This window comes from Branchiostoma floridae, chromosome 16, assembly GCF_000003815.2.
Source record: "Branchiostoma floridae strain S238N-H82 chromosome 16, Bfl_VNyyK, whole genome shotgun sequence".
Classification (NCBI taxonomy): domain Eukaryota; kingdom Metazoa; phylum Chordata; class Leptocardii; order Amphioxiformes; family Branchiostomatidae; genus Branchiostoma; species Branchiostoma floridae.
Window position 1 is genome coordinate 745,144 of NC_049994.1, and position 22,757 is coordinate 767,900.

Consider the following 22,757-nt stretch of genomic DNA (forward strand, 5'->3'; position numbering starts at 1 on the left):
TTGCTTACTACTCGAAATTTCAGTGGATTTTCGTAGAAGCAACATCAACAGAATGGTATCCCTCTTTGATATATGTAAAATACACTGACTTATATTCAATCTAATTGTTTTCAAATGGGAAGTTTCCAAGCTATCTCGACGGAGTGAGTTTGTGGCTCATAACAGAACCGCTGACGTAATGAATCAAAGTCTCAATAATTTTGCATTTTGAAAAGAACTGAAACGTTCCTTTCAACATACCACAATGAAACTGCATTCGTATTTTGAAACTCATTCTGTACAAATATTACAAACACAACCTAAAATGTGTAAAAGGCCAGCTTTTTTCAAAAGCACTTGTTTGAGCTCAGCTGTCAACAGGTTTATCAGTCTGATTCCAGAGTACCCCTGGAATGTAGCAGATGACTGGAAGGGCTGGGAATACAACATGTAGTTGTGCAGTTGTTTATCAGTGCCTTGTATTCTATTCCATTCCCAGAACACTGGAGTTGGCAGGGTGTTCTCAGTTTACAGATAACGGCTTCATGGTGCTTGCTCGGGTAAGTAGATTTTAATAACATAGTAGATTCTAATAACATCTGTAAAAATTTTCCCAAAGTGCCACACCTGCCCCACAGGTCCAAGAGTTAGGATGGGAAGATTGATAATGGTATTTGGAAATAGAAGCCTCTATCCTTAACCCAGGCATGAGAGGCATGACAAAAAGGAAATTAGATGTTATGTATGTAAACAGGGATGGTGGGAGAACACAAAAAACTTTGATATGAAACTAGAGCATTAACTACAAATGTACAGTCAAACCTGCCCAAGACGACCACTCGGGGGACCGGACAAAAGCAGTCGATTTGGTCAGGCAGTCAGTTAAAAGAGTATAATCAACTCACAACATGCCCGATGGTTTCTTTTGTGTTTAATGGCAAATAGTAAGCAAACGCACGTGCACCTGCCGCCATCTTTGTTTTGAACATAATATTGTAATGGTAGTCAAAATCAAACGCAAACTGGCTGAATTTGGCACGAAATCGCGCTGGTTATCATTGAAAATCGATGACACCTCAAGATTTGAAAATGATGTGGTCATTATGGGCAGGGATTTGTTCCCATGTTTTGGCGGTCCCGGTCACATTGGCCAGGTGGTGGTTGTGGAGTGGTTGCTTAATGCTTACATCAACGGGGAAAATTTTCGGGACTGAGAAAAAATAGTCGTAATGGCCAGGTGGTCGCTAAGAAGAGGTGGTCGCTTGGGCAGATTTGACTGTAATCAGATGTCCTCTCACTTCTTGACTTATAAAAGAATTTACCTTTATATGTTATAGCTTATTTTTACTTATTTTTATACCCAAGCACCACATGGATTAGCATGATCTATGCTATCATCGGGATTAAAAAAAAGTGTGTGGCATTTGGAATACAGTTATAATAGCCAGGAGTTACAGCAAGTTGGGATGGTAATTATTGTGTGGCCATCAGATCATGCCAAGGGTGGGGATTGCTGGGCAGTATCAGCAATTCCGTACAGTCAGTCACTTCATGTGTCAGTCAGTGTACATTCTAATGATAAAGGTTTGTCGAGTTGATGCCCAGTTGGCTTTCTTGACAAGTGAAACTTTCTTTTCCAGAATTGCCATCACCTGGAAAGAATGGATTTAGAAGAATGTGTTCTGGTGAGTAAAAGTATTAGAAATAGAATTCCATGACTTCATACAAATACATTTGCCAAATGTTGTTAACCTTTTTGAGTGACGTATTGCAAATGTTTTGCATTGATAATGCAAATGTGGTTCTCATTTGCATGAAGTGTCATTGACCCAATGGTGTATCACTCACACACACACACACACACACAAACACACTAACAAACAAATAGCACCTGAAGCAAAACCTTGCAAAGGTATTTACTAATAAGTTTATTACTTCATGATATTTCTACAATGTACTTTCAATGTGTAACTGTACATCTCAAACAATCATACTATCTTAGTGTTAATGTTGATTTATAGCATTTGATAGTTGTATGTTTTACCTACATGTACGGCAAGTTCAAATTGTTACTTTTCTTCTGAAGATAACAGATGCTACATTAGGCCACCTTGCTGCTCACTGTCCATGGTTGTCAAAGTTGGTAAGGCCAAGAATTGTGTTCTTATTTAGGAAATCTATTTCTTGTTGGCTCCTAATTAGTGGACTGTGGCTCTGTATGCCACAAACTGGAGAGTAAAGTAGGAAACCAATAATGATGATGAAAGGTTTTGCTGCGACTTTATACTGGGACATAATGCAAAAATAATGCATTTTACACAATTATGTGTAAGGGACTGGTCGATATTTAGTGGGAGGGGGGGGTAGGTCCAGTGGTCAGCGGGTCGTGTCAAAATTTTTTCTTAGGGTCTCCCCCTTGGTCAAAATTTTTTTCCTAGGCCCTCCCCCCAAATCAAAATATTTTTCCTGGGCCCTCCCCCCTACGATCAAATTTGAAAAGTATTAAAGACGCCAATAAATCACTGCAATCCCGCTTGCAAATGTCCTTTACGCCATAGTGATGATACTGGTTTTCCGTTTTTAGTTGCGAAGCAGATCTCTCACCCCTAGTGAAAAAGGGAGATTGACTGGATTGAAGCCCATAAATATATATTATGCTTAATTATATATAATGGAGGTCACTTTATTATTTTGATATTCATAAATGATGCCACTCTATCCAAACAACGCCACAAAAGTATTTTGCACCTGGATTTCTAGTAGATTTGCGCCGCTTTGCGGCACGTGCCCTGCCCCTTTACAAGCTCGTGGGGTCTGAGCGGCTTGTCGGAGACTATTTTCAATTTACCCTTTTTCTTGGTTCTGTGGTGACAATAACTGACGGTTACTCGGAGGAAAATGACAACAAAAACGTTAGCATGATGAATAAAGAGAATCTTTTTTCACAACCATTGTTTTATTCATACCAACGTTTTGGTGACCGTCTGTCACCTTCTTCAGGGCATTGCAAACCGGAAGTGCATTTTTACGTCGCATTTTGGTAACTTTATTGAGAACTTATTATAGCAGTAGAACACCAAGAATAGTCTACTACGTCCCCAGTGAACTTCGGCTTCATACCTTTGCCGCGCCAGCTTCAAAATAAAGGTAAACGCGTGAAATTTCTCTGATATTTTGTCTGCCCACCTTTATACAAGCGTTAAAACGGTAAATATTACTGTAACATCAATATTTTTACAACGTTGTGTGGTGTTTAACAGAGATATTATTATTATTTAATATATATATACTGAGTGAATTTTCAGCATGTGAAGCGCCAATGCCACCAACTATTTTTGCCTTTTAAAATCTTGACCCTCTGAAACGCCATTTCCGGCATTTTGACTAACAAATTTCACTGATAGTCCGAGCAAAAAAATTTTCCTAGTACCTACAAACCACCACCCCCCCCCCACTCAAAATTTTTTCCTAGGCCCTCCCCCGGCTCAATTTTTTTTCCTACGCTCCCCCCCCCCAGACGACCACACCCCCCCCCCTAAATATCGACCAGCCCCTAAGATACATTGTTTTCAGCACTAGTTAATAGTTCACAACCTGCATGCACCTTCTCTTCTCTCTCCTGAATAATGACATGTCAATACTGGTTAGATGGACAAGTAGAAAGATAACCAGAATATGATTTTCCTTGAATTAGTTCTACGAAATAGTTTCCTATGACATTGCTATTATCACACAAGTCCTGTTTTACATAATTGTACCATGATTATTTCATACCCATCTGACAAAACACACATTTTCATGTCAAATGTGCCAGAAATCAAGAAAATTTGATGTCTTCAAACAAAATAGTTAACAACCAATTCCAATGTCTGAATCCAGTACTCAAAATTTTCAAGAGCTGTGCACTCTGTGTGCAACCTGTCCCAGTATACATGATCGTACATTATGTAGTAGGATATGAAGTTGCCCAATTGTCACTTTTACTACTGTCCTAGGAAATTGGGCCTAGACTTGTCTAACCTTATGCTGGCTGGCTACCAAATTTTGATCTGATTTCTGTTTGTATTCATATTGCAGAGTTTGTCCCACTGTGAATTAATAACAGATGAGGGGATCAGACAACTTGGCACAGGTGCGTGTGCACCCGAGCACCTGGAGGTGCTGGAACTAGACAACTGTCCACTCATCACAGATGCTTCCCTGGAACATCTCATGGGCTGCCAGAGTCTGGAAAGAATCGAACTGTATGATTGTCAACTCATTACAAGGGCCGGGATAAGGAGACTTCGGGTAGGAACATAATCATTATGATTTCTGATTTCTTCCAATCACTGCATGCACAAATGAATGAAGGAATGGTTTGAAATAATGGTTTATTGCAGCCCCATCCCAATATTGAGACATCAGAGAGACCTGGCATAGTTGGCTAACACACATACTTAGGTTGGCACTTGGGAAGTGGCACCTCTACATATGATATCCTTCGATACGTGACCCTCCTTTAGTAATGCAATTGAAATGTCTGCAACAGGTTGGCTGAACTTGTACTGTGGGCAAACTACTACAAACACTGGTCCAGGAGTTTTTGTGAGATCATGTGGCGCAACGGCAGCGTGTTTGGCTCAGGACTGAGAGGTCTCGAGTTCGAATCCTGCCATGTCACTGATCTTATGCCCTTGGGAAAGGTACTTTACACGGCTTTACTCAGGTGGAAATGAATACCTATAGCTTCGGCTAGGGCCGTCCCTTAAATAGGACGTTAAATGGAGGTCCCATGTTTGGGGAGAGCCACACCTTGAGCAAGTTAAAGAACCCACCACACGTGCGATGGTGTGGTGTGAGTGGTTTACAACCTACAGTCCCTAGCCACACCTGGGGCAATTACTGGTGTATTGAGGTCACCTGAGTTGCGCCGAATGGCAGCTCGGTCCAGACACTTGCGACAGTCGTATTGAGGTCACCTGAGATCAGGCCCTTTCGATTTAGCCCCACCTATTGTAAGCTCTTCATAATTCAGCAGCTGGCTGCAAAGAGAGAGTAGTCAGCCCACCCAATAGCAATAACAATAAAATTTATAGCAAATTTCAGTTTCTGCAGAATGGGGTACACATCCTAGTGGTAGACACTGGCATACATGTAGGAGCCTCGCATGGCAGGTACATATATACCAAAAGTTGTGTAAGTTAATTCATATGTTGCAAACCATTCGTTTATGTAGCTTGCAATGAAAAGACTTACATCTGCTGACTCATTGCCTGGGATATTGACTGAGTCTTGCTTATATTGTATGAAAAAAAGTGAGGGTTCTACGTATAGTTTCTGCTATTTGTAAGATCTAGAATAGACTCACTGTCCAAAGGTCTGGATGGCCGAGTCATGCATTAGGTGCACCATCGTTGTTTTTGTTCCATTGTGTGGTTGAAGCAACTTGGCCATCCGCAGAACCATATTATGATCACTGAGGCCAGGAGGACTGTTGATTTCTGTTTTATCATTATCAATCTTGGAGGCCAGCATCAAGGTTTACTTGAACTCTGGTGTATTTCCCAACAACTTGGGTCAGACCATTTTCACCCAGTCTGTTACATGTATCACAGGCTGGAAGGTCATACACTGTACTGATGATCACTAATCCGATAAACTTCAGGTGGCACCAATGTGTCTTGCACAACTGTAGTTGGTATGGAATCGTTGAATCAGTAACTCCTGGCCCTCTTCTATTAGTGCAGCATGTAGAGAATAGGTTGTACCCAACCATGCAGAAAGGTGTGTGTCACGGCAGTAATGTCCATACATATCTGTGTGTCATTTATTTTTATTAAAAATCATAATGATTGCACTGCACATACAATGTATAGGCAGTTCTTTATTTAGAGAGTGATCACCTCACTTCTTTCTCCCACAGGCCCAGCTTCCCAACATCAAAGTCCATGCCTACTTTGCACCAGTAACGCCTCCACCATCAGTTGGAGGTGGTCGGCAGCGATACTGTCGCTGTTGTGTCATTCTGTGATCCAATTCTGTACAGCAGTAACAGAAGGACTAACGTTAACCTGCAGCTCTGCCGGCTTCCTATCCACCACAGACTCTGGGAGTCAAGAGAGTTGTCAACAGACTGGAGTTTCTGAGACACTGAATGTTGGAGGCAGCTTGGGATGGGCACAGCTACTTAAACAAGTCTTTGGAACTTAATGATTGATTGAAACCAAAATTTAACATTTTCTGCTTACATTCAACAGTAGTGATGATACTTCTCCCGTTATTAAACATCACAGCACACAAAATTCATTCTTCAAACTGGAGGTAAGGTAAGCTAATCCAAGTATGACTTGGCCTTGTATCCATCCCTATACCATCCATCATTAGTTAGATTGCTGTACCTTGCTATAGAAACTTCTCAATGGTACAATAACAGGAGATGGGTGTGTATTTGGTGTAATTTTTGTGTATGTTGATTTAAAAATACTAAAGGAATGAACTATGATTATTGTTGTTGAATGTAGTCAGAAAATGTTGTGTTTTAGTTTTATACAGTTTCAAACAAGAACATCATTTGAAATCTAAAACAGTTTTTCTATTATATTTTGCCAAGTGAGTAGGAATTGCAGACCCAAATGCTTTCATTAAGGTGACTGTCCTTTTTTCCTTGTTTCAAACAAATTTAAAACACAAAGAATTGAGTAAATATTTGGCATTGTAAAGGAAGAATTTTTGGTACATGCGTATGTCCATTTGAAGAGATGTTGCATACATAACTGCAAAATTGTAATTTTGGAAATGCAGTTAGAATGGTATAGGAAGCGTTTACTTGATATGGTTAGACAGCCAAAGAATGTTATAAACATGCAGGTGTACAAAGGAAGGGAAAAGATGAAATATTTTGTATTGAAGCTTAGAACAACTTGTAATATACACAATGCATAGCATCCTCTGCAGAAAGACGCTCTTTCAGCTAGCAGCAGAAGTAACAGTGTCAAATGAAAATGTTTCGACTCCTGAGTGTTTTCAACATGCTAGCTGCAATTCTTTTGTCCTTCGTACTTTTGTAAATTTAAACCATTGTAAATTTTTTGGAGAGTAGCAATTCATTGCTGACAGATCCTACCAGACTAGGTGAAGTGGCAGAAGTTTCACGACATCTCAGTTTAGGGCAGATGAATTGGGATGGGGTAGATATTCCCACGGGTTGTAATGAATGTTGCTGCAGAATGACTTTAGAAACCTGGTTCGAAACCAACAGAAACAAGGGTGTTATTCTGCTGCTTCAAATTATCCTTGGATCTGAATGTGACCATGCATATCTGTTGACTGTTGCTCTGGTGAACATGATGTATATTTGTAAGGAGTAAAAGATTCCAGAAACGTCGTTCAAAACTCACAGAAGTCTGTAACAGCCCCCATCCCCCATGGAACAGATGGGGATAGGTTTCTATGTTAGGCGCAATTTGCACCAGGAGCATTCTTAATGTATGACAATGGTGTATGACAAGGTTGTATGTCCTGAGCATACAGCCCCTTTTTGCTTAATGGAAGTTGTCAACAGTGATGGGGACCATTTTTATGCAGTCATATCTCCAGATAGACGTATGACCACCCAACAGGATGTCTATGATGCTTCCAGCCTGGTATCAATCAGATCTTGTTCGGTCCTACACGTACAACAACTCCCAGGTGCTGGCTTTTTCCGCTGCAGGACGTCAGAATATGGCAGTCACTACAAGTCTTCTTATTGAGATTTTCTTGAGTATCTGTGTGTTTTTGCAGTCACTAGCTGGAAAGTAGCCAATGTCGTCTCTTTTGACTGACAGACTGATCAATCTGGCCTTGAGCTTCAATAATAGTGTTGTGGCTGCAAAAATGGCTGCCTGTTGAATCTTATGGTACCTCACAGTCCTTGCGACATTCAATATGACGTCTGCATAACATTACCTGAGGCGGCAAATGCACACTCAAAAACAAGACAAGCGTTATACATCACACCATCAACAAACTATATTATGTTCTCCCACCATTTGAAAGTTGCACGCTGTCAAGGGCCAAGGCATCATTACAGTGTGGGCTCAGCACAAGTGGGAGTCCCTGGAAACCTCCTGTCTGTGTGTGTGAGTACAAGCTGGCATATAACCTTGTCGTACATCGTTGTCATACGTCTAGAAATTTCCCTCCTGTAAATTGGGCCTTAATGAGAGGTAAAACAGAGTTTTATATGCAGTGTTGATTATATGGAGTCTGATTAGATAGCAAAATACAAAGGAAAAGGCAGAATACAGCAAAATGCATATTGACCAATACAGAGTCATTAGTTTGGGACATCATTTTCTGCAATACAGAAGGTTTTACTTGTAAACTCCAATCGTACAATGTTATTGGCTTTAACTTTAAGCGTTCAGTACACCTTCTTAGAACAGTTACCTTGAAGTGTTCTTTCCAAACACTGTCCCATCATTGCATTGGGAAACACAATTTCCCAGCAGGAAGTTTCATAAGAATCATTCACCACACAATTGTACAACAATGCTGTGCTAATCTACAAGACCCTACATGCACGAGATGTTTGTGTATTGCAGGACTAGAGCACACGGACAACTAGGCAGAGCACAAGCAGTCAGCTGGTTGTCCCAAAACCTAAACGACAGACCTTCAGAAAATCAATAGCATACCATGGACCAAATGTCTGGAACTACCTACTGCCAGACATATACATTTGTATATGGCTCCAAATCTGACTTCCTTTAAGACCCCATTCACACTCAGAAAAAACGATTCAAATAAAACATGTTATCTGAATAAAACGACCCAATTCGAATAAGTTTCTGCAGTGTGAACGCTCGTAATCACTTGGATTTCGTCGAAGTGAATCCTTCGCGATCCACCTTGGGGAGGTGTATAGAACTGGGGAAAGTGCATAAAACTGCGCTGCAGGGAGTCCCGATTCGTGGGATTCGGCAGTGTGAACGCGCAAGTGGATAGGATTCCGCTAATTCCGGGGTGTAACGTCATTCATCCGGGAACTTGGGGTCATACTTTGCATCCCGCGGGAAACACTACACACGCCTGATCGCTTCGTTTTTCAGCGAGCATTTTCCGCCGTATTTTACTTCCAACAACAATAAGCATAAAGAAAGGGAAATCTTCATCATTCGCCAAGTGGACACTGTAACAAACGAAGCTGCTTATTTCCATCTGGGGTTGGAAGGAGCCGCAGAAAAAGCTTGGGAAGGTTCATAAAAACAGGGACATTATAGTATGAAGATATCTCCGAAGGAATGGTGGAGCATGGAGTTGAGACATCCCTCGACCAGTGCAGAAATAAAGTGAATCTCACCGCCAACTATTACAAGACGTAGCGATACATCTGTGAAACGCAACTAATGTTTTATTCAGATAAGACTGAGGGCGCACTAATCGCATTGCTGAAGAGCAGTGTGAACACAATTTTGGATCGGATAGAAAATTTTTTATTCGGATAAATGTTTTATTCGAATCGTTTTTCTGAGTGTGAACGGGGTCTAAGAGACTCTTGAAGTAAAAGAAATGACCAAAACGAACGGACTCAGGCAGTGCACCCTGAGCTTTTGCTATACTTTATGTTTTGTACCATGTATACATGTATGTATGTAATGATATATTTATGTTGATTTATTAGGACTCCATGTAATCTGTATCTCTGTTATGTTATATTTGACCTCCCTCATGACCTCAATGAAAAGCGGCCTGCAGGCCGATTTGAGCTTTTCATGAAGAAATAAAGGTTCAAACAAATCAAACTAAAACCAAATGATTGGCATTAACAGTTCCTAATACCAGGCACTATTGATTGCTGTCTATCTTTGTAGAGATTTTTGCTAATTTTTCTGTAGTCCAATAACTTTGTGCCATGGATAAGTCCTGTCTGCAGTTGGTTGCCTTCATCAGACCTGTAAGATGTTAGGTCCAAATGTCTCAGTACTAAACATTGAAAACATCACTAAGTATGAAGTTGAAGAAATGTTGCATGACTTAGTAAAACAATATTTTTGTCATCTTCTGTATGTCTATTAGACTATACATAGTCAAAAGTTATAAACATTCTGTGTGCTTCTTGTCTTTGATTACAAGAACAATTGGAGAACTTGTTGCATTCTTATGTTAAAAAGTGATATGGAATGTTGAAGTTTCCCTTGTATGTTTTGGTGTCTACACATCAAAACCTTCTGTATTTCTTAGGATAACTTCCCTGTGAAGTGTATTTCACCGATGTTGCTATGTCAGTTGTATTTCCCTTTCTGGCATATTTTACTATCAGTTGGTAATATTATTTCATAGGGGCATCAGGGCTTGAAATATTAAATGTACCTTGGTTGCCAATTTGCACTGCTCAACAATATTTTATTAAGAAACTCAATGTAGCCTATAAACTAAGTTGACACCTTGTTTGGGCTGACGTGTGGTGTAACCTGTTTACTGCGGTGTCCAGTAAGAAGCAAAGCATTTGTCATGGAGAGTAAAAAATGGGGGTAAATCATGACCACAACACTTATCAAATTGCAAGTAATTTTCTTTCAGTCATCCTTTTTTCAGCCCGGCTGTATGTATATGCTGGAATCAGTGATAAGAGCCACATCTTACACAATGTGTCAAATTAACTCTTTCATGATGTGTGTGGGTCTTGAAATCATAACGTCCAGCACAAATCGGTAAAATCACGCAGAGCCTTTAAGAGACTTTCCCTCTCTATGACTGTGCATTTTTCCTGCCATGAAAAATTTGAAGGTGAGCAACCTCATGTCAACTGAACCAACCTTAAAGTTTACATAACTAATAAACAGCAAAACCTGACAGTACTGTTATTCATTTTTCCATGAATTGTTAGGAAAATGAAATTTCCTTTTTCATTCACATTGAAATTTTGTCTTCTGAAAACATCTAGATGTACTTTAATTTGTACTGTGTGCTCTTTGGTGGGTTCTGATATCACAAAAGAACATCCTTTCCTTTCTGTGATGTTGCTAATTTGTAGCACATGGCAGATGATTTCAAAGATTGCAAAGATATTTTCACAATGATTAATGTACCAAATTTTGTTCAGTCAAACCTGTCTATAGCAGCCACTCAAGGGACTGGAGAAATGTGGCCACTATAGACAGGTGGCCACTATAGAGAATATGCTGATCAATTGATCACGAGCAAAAGGTTCCACATGCTTACTAATCTTTCTCACCAAGTAACATTGTCGTGATCGTCACAAAATTCAACTGTCCCTGCCAAAATATGCATGTACAATGTTGGTAAATTTGCTGAAAAAGACTTGCGCTCTAACGTTCTAGCACACGTACCTTCGACTACTGACAAAATGACCCTGTCGGGAACTCCAAATCCTCGCAATCTATGATTTTAAATCGGGGCGCAGGGTGACATACGGCCATTGTATTGTCACAATAGGCAGTGTTTCTGTACCTACGGGACTGGAAATCGTGTGGCCGTGGCCGCGTTGAACAGTTGGCTGCTATAGACTATTTCTTAATAGGTCAATGGGAAAAATCCAAGGGGCGGACAGAAAGTGACCGCATGGCCAGGTGGTTGCTATGCAAAGGTTGGCTCTAATACAGGTTTGACTGTAAATGATGGATACCTCATTTCACAAGCAACGGGAATGATGATTACTTCAAATAGTGCAGACAGCTGACTTAAAGCGCTTCATACATGTACTGTCATCCTTCTTTGTAGATTGCAGTAGAATTCCTTTTGATGGCTTGTTTGTGTACATTTTTTAATTCTGGGTTAAGATGATATATGGATAGTAGGGCCTTGAAACAATGGCAAACTGAAATGTTATCTGGAAACTCAGATCTTGGCTTAGGCTGCCCACAGGGTAAATAATGGACCTACAATGTACATGTACATCATATAAAATCTTCATGGCATAGATCAGCACCAGCTATCAGAGGATGGTGATTCACTTTACATTGTAACTGTCCAAAATTTGTGTATGGTATAATCATATATCACAGAGAATTTGTCAATTTAAATGATTTAAGTCAAGTACTTCTGACATGAATGCATTAAGCCACACCCGATTAAAATGCATGGAGATTTCCTGACCTTTACATTGCATTTTGACCTTAAGACCCCGTTCACATTCAAAAAGAACAAGCGGATTTAACATAATCCGGATCAAACTTTTGCAATCCGATTTGAAATAAATGTGTTCACACTCATTTCCAGACAATCTGATTAATTGAAACAAAAACACACACAATCCAAGCTGTTCCCTATGTGGACTTAGTTACTTTTCTTTCGTACAACATTGTTTGTAAGTTTCCTCAAACGCACTCTTAATCATGATCCAGAGGGAGATCTGCTCAAAGGTGTCCTTGTTTTTTGTGGATTTTTTCGAGCTTGCTTCGTGTTTCCTCTCTCCTCCAGCGTGCGATTAAAAGCTTTTAAAATTAACATAGAATTCATCCACGTTGTGTCGCAGTTTGTTTGCAAGTGTCTCAAAGTACCTCGCGGGGATGGATTGCAAACGGGCCAGATCAGTGAAAATCCAAGCTGATTAGAGCGTTCACTTTCAAAACATTAATCCGGATCCTTGCAGTTTATCGGATTGCACTTTTAATCCGCTTTCTTTTTTAAAAATGAGAACAGGGTCTAGGTGATTGGGATATAGTAGCCAACAGAATTACAGGCAAACTGTTGTGTGAAATCATTGAAATAATTTGTTAAAAGAACTACAGGCATATTTCTTTTATCCCCAAAGAATAACAGAAACCTGGCCTACTACTGTTTGGTATGGCATACAGCTCTCATATGTTAATTAACATATAATATTGTTAGTGGTCAGTTACTGATTATTAGTACCATGTATACAAGTGCTTTAAATGTACCTTCAATTTTTGGGTCCCAATATTCCAGTGTATCCTACTGTCACCAACTACCACTGTTTTTTAATGAACAAGATGTACTGCAATGTGAAATGTGTACTTAAAAGTGACAAAGTGAATTGATTTCCTTAGATGACCTTTTTAGGTCTATTTTGTTCACTACCTGACTTAGGGTATGATATAGGGAAGGCTTTGTTAATATCTTGATCATTTTTGTGAGGGAGGGTGTTTTAATGATGCCCCTTAAAGAATTCATTACGTAGAGAAAAGCTGTTGAAAACTATAGCATTAGAAATTCATTTTTTTAAATGCCTTGTACCTTTGATGTATTCTCTGGAGGACCCAATTTTAAAATATGTTTTACACCCTACTGATAACATGGATGAAAATTACAATTTTCTAACCAAGAGCTGCATTTACTTCAATATCCTTTCTGCTTGGTCCAGCAGGCCAGAGAGATTGGGATGATAAAATCCTGGAGTGACCATGCAGGACAGATCAGCACAGGATGAGAGCCTTGCAATTAGATATTAAATCCAGATGCATCTCACAGATATTTGCCAGTCTGACCTACATTTCTACATGTACATACCAACATCTCTTCCTACCAGTAACATTCCTGAAGATGCATACTTTCTCCTATCTCGTAAATAGCTCTAACACAACTTGTACTCTTTAGCTTATAAATTAATGCAATTAATTATTGAGAATATTGTAACTTTATTTATACTTTCTTTTCTTTACCACAATATTGATATTGCTGTCAGCTCTGCACCAAATTGATATTTGATATTTCTTTGGGGGAAAGATTTTTTGTATTTGTTGGTTCAACCTAATTTAATATTCCAGCCAGAATTGTAACAAGAAAATGTACATTATGCAGACAGATACCAGTGTCATGATAATTAATTGTTAAGACAATTTCTACATAACTAGCTTTTGCACACTTTATTGAATAAAATATAGCAGTATCATGATGACCTCACATCTCCAGTCAGGATGTTCTGTTTTCAGTTGAGACATGCATAAAAAAATATTATGTGTTTGTGACCCTGTGTGTATGTGAGTGTGCACATGTACAGCAGTGTAATTGTATGTTACATCTGCATGTACATGTATGTGTGTGTGTGTGATGTGTATGCACATATGTGTGCATTTAAATGTGGAGGTGTGCCTGTGTGTAATGTGCATCTCTATACATGATTGCAATTCAGGACCATTGGCAATTGTCCTAGGACTCTAAAATATGGGTCTGTCTTATGACAATTGCCAATTCTAGTAGACAGCAAGTGCAATCTCCTGCCCTAGGAAAACTCCAACTCAAACTCAAATAATGCTAAAATAAAGGAAACAGCAATATTGTTCTATAAACCATGATTATATTTCAGCCATACCACAGGTATGGTGAAATATATTGTATTAGGCCACAGCAAGTAAATTTTATGGATGACATCCTCTGCAGACTGCAAAAATAGGGCGAAAAAAAAACAAGATGGGTGAAAAAAAACAAGATGGCTACCTTTTCAAAAAGAGGCACCATAAAGTTGTGATGACTGTTGTAAAAAGAATTCAAGAGACAAAACATGGTATCGGAGCCAACAGGGCATTAATTCCTGTATTTAAGACATGAACTGGTGTGGTAAAAGTGACACTAGTGTGGTAGACTGGCATCACCAACAAAGTTGGTAACCACACTCATAGCTTCCATATTGGTGTCCCTTTTACAACTATTCAATAAGTTTTATTTCTACAGCTACAGTCCTGGGTACCTCGCAAGTGTCACTTCTACAAGTACAAGTACAAATATATTAGGCTATAACACAATATATTTGCTCATTTTGGTACTTTATCGTCATGTTATCCATCCCTGTAGAAGAAAAAAAGTCTTGTTTTTTTTTTTCTGAAATCAGGCGAAAATTAACGTGCGCGCTGATGTCATCCATAAAATCTACTTGCTGTGGCCTTATTAATTTTCTTTCTTCATCTGTCAAAGCTTCAAAGTTCATCTCTGTCGTTCCTGGACCAAATGACCTAAAATTTGGCACAAAGGTAGAGTGGGCAAATACCCGTAGACGTTTTGTTCATATTTGTCTTTAAAATGATGTCATTGAGGTGGTTTTGGCAATTTTTAGACCAAAACTGTATATTTTGGCCCCCTGTGTTTGTTTAACAACCAAATGACATGAAATATAGTTTTTTGGGGGTCATTTTCCAATGGCCAGAGGGACCTCAAGGTCATTGACCCCAACTGGAGACTGTTCTCTTGCAGGTGCAGGCCTCGGCATGTGTATGATTTGATTAAATAGTCAGCCAATTACCTATTCTGAATCAAAATCCTGAGAAGGATTCGGCATCCAATCAGCAAGCCTGGTGTGATTTAGTAGAGTCCATTCTTGCACGGGGTACTTTTTTTAAAAATTCAATTTGGACTGGGTTGCTTGTACAAAGGCCATGATTTCCGTGGGAGTATTTCTGGACTAGTCTATTTTGCAATTTTACATTGGGTATGCTGGAAGAGTCCATTCTTGCACGGAAGAGGGCATCTGTTAAAGTTTATTTTGGGACTTTTGTGATTATGTCAAAGCCACTTTGGGCTAAACTGTGATTAGTAAAAGTCATTTTAAACAGATGTGTTCCATTTTCGCCCATGGGTGATTTTGGAACAGTCTTTTGTTGCATTTTGAGGGAGACGACTGAAATATGCTGCACTTGCTCTCGCACAAATGTCGGCCTTTCTAGTTTTATTTAGTATATTAGACCTTAAGAATTACAGTTCTAAATACATTTGAGTGTTGCTGTAGAAGTTGCACCCATGGTAGCCGTAAGTGACACTAGAACCAGTCGCCTTGCGTGTACATGGGAACTAGTGTGGTGCCTTGAGTGTAGTCAACATTGCATTGTAGAAGTGACACAGGTCTGGTAGCCTTTGGTTGTATAAAGCTCCCTTTCCTGTGGTGTAGCTGACGTTTTCCTGCTGGTCCCCAGGGAACTTTGTACGTAAGTGCGTTTGCTGTTAACAAGATAACTCTAGATTTTGTTGATGGATATTAATGATATTTGGTGGATAGGTAGGGGCTACAAAAAGAAAAGTCAAGTTCAAAAATGGTGTCTGGCGTTTTCCTACTGGTCCCCAGGGAGCTTTGTACATAAGTGCGTTTGGCTGTAAACAACATAACTCGAGATGTTCGTTGATGGATATTAATGATCTTTGGTCGAATACGTTAAGGACTCTACAATAGGACAGGACCATCATAACACCCACAATTTATAAGGTCTCAAAAACAAACATTCTTTATAATAACCCTTGTTTATTTGGCCAAGGTATGGGTTCGTGGAACTCGTAGTTATGGATGACATCCTATGCAGACTGCAAAAATAATGAGACAAAAACAAGATGGGTAAAAAAAGGTAGCACTGACAACAAATACTTCATTCCAGTATTCAGTAAGTTAATTATAGTGTAGTAAAAATGACACTAGTGTGGTAGACTGGTATCACTTACCAAGTTGGCAACTACACTCAAGACTACCATTATGAGTGGTGCCACTTTAACAACTATCCAACTGGTTTCCCTTCTACAACTACAGCCATGGCTATCTCGCTAGTGACACCTCTACATCTCTTAGGCTACAACACATCATTTGCCATTTTAGTACTTTCTCATCATGTTGACGATCTCCGAAGAAGAAATTGTTTCTCTGAAATTTGGCAAAAATTGATGCCATCCATGCAATTTACTTGCTGTGACCTTACTACAAATCTACTACTTACTACCAACTACACTCAAGGCTACCTGACTCATGCCCCTTCTGCATAACGTCACTCAAAGCAACCACACTAGCGTTACCTATAAATTGACCATTCAAGGACAGTACCACATAAGTATCACTTCTACTCAGTGCTACTGACTAGCGAGGAAACCACCTATAATGCAGAACGGCAAGCTACATATCCAGCCGACACAGTGCCCTCCCATGCGACCACCCTTCAACCCTGCTGAATGCCCACCGCCACTGTTCCCGTGGAACCCAGAGAAGCTCGTGAACATGCTGACGGACTTTCTGAGACACTGATCTAGACATGAACTTTGGAAGGATATCGGACTTGATCTGACTCAGGTGACTTAGAATATTCTATTTCCGTAATTGTAAATGCCAAACTTTCTCAAGTATGATAGTCTATTTTGGCATCATAATGTAGAATGCATTTGTGTACATACTTTTGCTCCATTGTTGCGTTAATTTTGTATTGATACATTGTTGCGTTAATTTTGTATTGATACATTCCGCTCACATGTAACCATGCTCTAACTGTTGTCTGTGATACCTCCGGTTTCCCCATTCGACACCTTTGGCCCAACAATGTCTATTCAAAAGGTAGCACTTAAGTTTTGTTCTTGGAACATTCAAATCACCATCTAAACACCAAGATATCCTCTGGTGTAAGTTAGATAAGATATTCTTTGGCCTAGAGCAAGATCTGTTTGTCGGCTGTGTGTATTTCTCTCCGGAAAACTCATCAATTCCAGAAACGAAAAACTATTCTCTAGTTGATATCGTACAAGAGGACATATGCAAATTCTCAAATCAAGGTAATGTCATGCTGCTTGGTGATTTCAAGGAGGTTAAAAAACACCTCCTTGGTGATTTTAACACCAGAACAGCCTCCCTGTAGGTAACAGTAATTGAGGATGATTGCCTAAACCACGATTTCATAGATATAAAAGACATACCTCACAGGTAATAGATATGGTAATAATTTAATTGATCTTTGTACAGCAGCCAATCTTAGTATCCTAAATGGCCGGGTTGCAGGAGACTTATCCGGTTAATTTACCTGCCACAAGTACAATGGTTCAAGTGTAGTTGATTACTTCATTGTTACTTCGGAATTTCTTTCCAAAGTTCAGTATTTGAAAGTGAACGACCTTTCTGTGTTAGACCATTGTTTGCTGTCTTGTTCTATTTCCACAAATTATTCACCGTACATAAAAAAGGTTCAAACCCCGACTCATCCTCTGCCAAGTAAGTACATCTGGGATGATGACTCAAAACCGAAATTCTCAGACGCGCTAGATGACCCATCAACATTAATTGACATACAAAATTTCATGAATAAGTCATTCTGCAATGTAGACAGTGCAGTAAAGGAATTTGCCGGCATAATAACAATGGCACAAGCTAAGCAAACTCAGTAAAGAAAATCCTCAAAAATTCTGCAGAGAATTAAAGCTACAAAAGCAGAATGAAAGTGATCAACAAGACATCGATGATAATATTAAACCTCTAAATCAGAGTGGAGAACACACTTTAAAAAATTAATCTAAATGACCTCATTGAAAGTAGCAAATCCGATAAAGATTTCCACCAACATGTCTACAATGTGAGGCTTGAACTTGTCCAAATGGCTAACAAAAGCCCTGAAGCACACTCTGTCAATACCGACCCTGCAGACAACATTACAGACAACATTATCCACACGCTAGAAAAACTTACAGAAAAACCGCTAGATTTCGACATTTCAAATAAGGAAATTTTGCAGGGGCTGCGTAAACTAAAATGCAGTAATGTATGCGGAACAGACTGCGTTATTAATGAAATGTTGAAAAATGCCAATACACAACTTACACCGCCATTGCGTAACATAGTCCTTAACTCTGGATATTTCCCATAACAATGGAGCCAGAGCATATACAAAAGCGGCAATCCTTCGAACCCTTCAAATTATCGAGGAATTGCCATTTCTAGCTGTGTCGGAAAGTCATCAGTACTCAGCAACCGCTTACAACTTCTCTTAGAAAACAACAATATTCTGTCCCCTTTCAATCCGGATTTAGAAAAGACTTTCGGACCAGTGATAATATCTCTGTGCTGAAATCTCTCTTGTTCGATTTAAGAAGTATACTGATAAAATGAACATTATCATATAGCCATGCCCCGCGGACCAATCAGAAGTCCCCGTTCCACGTTGGTTATGACGCCGTAACACAAAGATTCAGGCCAGGCAGGTGCGTATCGCTCCTCTGATTGGTCAGAATGAATCCCGATTTGCATCGACACTGGCACCAGTGTCGATGCAAATCGACACCGGTGGATTCATTTTGACCAATCAAAAGTAGCCTTACACACAAGAAAGTTTTATTCGGTGGTTATAGCAAAGGACCAGGCGTTATGACACCATATACACCTCGGGGCGGGTCATTAACCCTTAATTATTTATCAAACAGACGCACTGAGAAATAAGAACGTAACACTAAAGCAACCAAATATTTCTTACGAGATTCCCGATCTAGAACATGTACTGCTTAACTACTGTAAGATATTGCTTAGCGTTCCTAGAAGTTCTGTGAATGCTGCTGTACTGGGCGAGCTAGGTATGTTTCCACTGTATATAGACACTCAGACACAACTCATTAAATATTGGCTTAGATTACACAATATGTCTGATGATAGAATAGTTAAAAAGCATACGACACTGCTGTTATACAAGAACATGAATGGATTACATATATACAAGATATACTATGCAGGCATGGTTTCCAAAATGTTTGGCTAAACCCTAATGCCGATGCCAAATATTGTGGAAACATGTTCAAGGAACGTCTAAAGGACACATTTCTTTCGAACTGGAGACAAAAGATTTTTAAAAAACTTAAGTAAGCTAGCAGCATATTCGAAAATTAAGACAACCTTCGCTCTAGAAAACTACTTATTATCAATTCAAAACAGATCATTCACTAATAGCATAACAAAACTAAGGATTGGAGCACATTGTTTAGAAATTGAAAAGGGTCGTTACAAAAATGTACCAGCTGAAAAGAGAATGTGTTCCATATGCAAAGACAGTATTGAAGATGAATATCATTTCCTGATGATATGCCCTTATTATAATGAAGAAAGGAAAATGTTATTGACCATAAACCGAAAACAAACAAAGAAATATTCTTGTCCCGACTCCATATCTGTACACCTAGGCCAATATATATGTAATGCTATGCAAAAGAGAAGTATTGTTCTAACAATATGAAATACACTATGCCGCCATATTTTCTGTTATGGTAGATAATTATATGCTGTTGTATACTGTTGTAGATAGTTTGTAGTTGTTAATCTTCTTTGCCATACATTGTACCTGTTACAATCGTTGCGCAATAAACTTGACTTGACTTGACTTATCACACCCCCTTTCCACTAGGACGGCGCTCTCGCTATGCCTCAAATTGGTAAAGGTAGGGTCACACCTGCGTATATCTAAATTATAAAGTGCGCATGATTTCCGCATGAAATTTTGTCAATACGCGGCCGTACACCCAACATTTGGATTTTTTGGGAATAAATGATATTGTACGTTGAGCCCATCTGGCGTTTGAATTACGACTTCAGCGTATCCATTGGCATGAGGTGCGCAACAGGATTTTCCGCTGCGAATAGCTGCGTATGAGGTACGTATGTCGGGCGTATTCCTGACGCACACAATGTCTACCGACCGCGTGCCTGACGCACCTGGTGCTAATTGCATTCCAAACGCATCTCAGGTGTGTCAGAGGAACAGCTTCTGTTACATATACTTTTGTTTGCGAGCATTGCCAATAGAGCCTTTCTGTAAGAGGAACACTTTGTACTGCGCATACTTTTGTTTGCAGCGCATGTGCAAGTAGAATATTTATAAGTAAACAGTGAAGAGATTCTTTTTATTTGCGAAGCAGTGAAACAGTGAAGCAGCGACACTGTACTTTTACAGTAATGTGGGCCATCATTTACCTTAAAAATATATACCCTGTTAAGATTGTGTTTGTTTTCACTTTGTCCTTAATGATTCCCTATATCATCTTAGTATTCCAACTACTGTAAAAATCACACTCATACAAACCACAAAACGCATTTAAGATGTTTATCAAACACGTAAATTAAACAATTATGAAACCTAACGCCCTCTTTCAAAGTTGTAATATGTCTCTATTTTGCACCATTATATCATGTGGTTCAACACACAAAAAAGTAGTATTTTCGGCAAATAAATTCGAATATCTGTTACACAAAATGACACGTGTGTTACACAAATTGACACAGTGCTTGAGCAGGCTCCTCTACATCTTCCCTTCCCTGGAGGCTCTGTTGGGACCAGTCACATTCATGGTGTCTTGCAAGTTGTGACCATCTTTCCATGCCCTCGGTACAAATTCGTCGGTCCTGGATCTGCCATCTTGAGATGATCTGTTTTGTCTGGACTCAGATGCACCTTTGTTTCTATTCCAAATCTGGAGTGTGCGACGATCACGCTATCAGTACGCGTAGTATGCGCAACCCAATCGCAGAACGTACGGTACTAAATGGTGATCAATGTGGGCATTCGTTATATGCTCGTTCATGGTGCGTCGCGAAGACAATGCTAAGGTCTTTATCTGATAAAAATTGGAGTCAGAAATAAAATTTACATTTGATGTTAGACAGTAAAAAAATCCAAATTTAGGGACAAGGATTAGAATGACCTACTTTCAGAGACTACTACACGGCAATGAAACAAGACCCCAGACTTTAAAACCATTCATTCAACAGACAATGCTAAGGTCTTTATCTGATAAAAAGTGGAGTCAGAAATAGAATTTACTTTTGGTGTTTTCATCACTTCAAAGACGGCCCAAAATCCAAATCTGGGGATAAGTGTAAAAATGACCTACTGTCAGGGACAGCCATACGGCTGAGGAAATACATACAACAGCAAGCATGCAGTTGATAGACAATATTACGGTCTATATTGGATAGAAATATGAACCAAAGAAACATCTTAGTTTGTCAGATTTCGTACGTCAAAGTTAACAAAAAATCACATTTTTTTTCAAAATCATGGAAAGTGACCTACTTCTGGTAGCAACCACACGCTAACAAAATAAGAACCCAAACTTTGCAAGAATTCATGTAATAGCTATTCTATGTATCTAGACTTGTAAATTTCAAGCAAAAATATTCACCACTTTGAGACTTATTGCTTCTCAAAGTTGGGCAAAAAAATACGTTTTTTGTTGCCTGTAAAATGTATTATTCTGAGGCTGCCCATGGACTGAAAGCTACATGAACATCAACATCACACCTATTTTGTTCAAGCGTAGTCATCATTCTAACAAGATCCTTTTCCATTTTTTTTTGCGTTAAAGCATTTGGTGGTGATCGGGTCCTAAACTTGGCCAATTTCCATGTTGCTGACATGCAAAAATCTGTGAAAATGGCCTCAAAACTTGTTTGGGCTGTTGCCATGGCAACAATGAGTTTTGACCGGAAAGAAAGCTATTTTGAGGGGTTGTGGGTCAAGTACTATCACTGTGCAAAATATGAGCCAAATCGATTTTTTGACCCTGAGCACTGTTGTTTGATTCTTACAGACATTAATGTACTAATTATGCAAACTGGGGGACATTTGCATTATCAATAAGAATATTCTATCATAATCAATAAGAATATTCTATCATAGCAGTCTTTCAATGTATCTCTTGTCCCGGACATCATATGGTCTTGACATTTGGGTGGCAGGTAAAATGAGGACCTAATTTGCATGATTTATGAGGACATTGCAATAATGTATACTGCCAAAATAGGTTCCTCGCGGAATGCATTCATGGACGTTTTTGAAAATCGGATCGCTATAATATCTATGGACTCCAAACCTAAGTCAGCGACAAAAATGTCCAAAATTTGGTTAGGCATGATAGGGAGCGTTGACAGGGACTCCTTCCATACTCATACCGAATATGTGGTATATATGTCGGTAACATTTGGCAGGCGGTGGCAAGATTTGCTTGTTGAAACTTAACACTCTTCATGGTATGCACAACCATGACTATGGGGTAAATGGGTTTCTTTCCCTTTGGGGCATCACTACTTTCTTTGATATATAACAAATAAAACAATATAAGACAACGAA

The 22,757-nt window shown here is 39.3% G+C and overlaps 1 protein-coding gene across 1 annotated transcript in view; it reads left to right on the plus strand.

Moving 5' to 3' along the window:
* LOC118403897 (F-box/LRR-repeat protein 20-like) overlaps nucleotides 1–13,827 on the plus strand; it is a 46,757-nt gene extending 32,930 nt beyond the window's left edge. Inside the window, exons 11-15 of the mRNA XM_035802752.1 lie at nucleotides 479–539; nucleotides 1,620–1,664; nucleotides 2,066–2,122; nucleotides 4,057–4,269; nucleotides 5,885–13,827. Coding sequence (XP_035658645.1) covers nucleotides 479–539; nucleotides 1,620–1,664; nucleotides 2,066–2,122; nucleotides 4,057–4,269; nucleotides 5,885–5,992 — 484 coding nt within the window. The 3' untranslated portion in view covers nucleotides 5,993–13,827. The remainder of the gene's footprint in view (nucleotides 1–478; nucleotides 540–1,619; nucleotides 1,665–2,065; nucleotides 2,123–4,056; nucleotides 4,270–5,884) is intronic.
* Nucleotides 13,828–22,757: the final 8,930 nt, after the last annotated feature.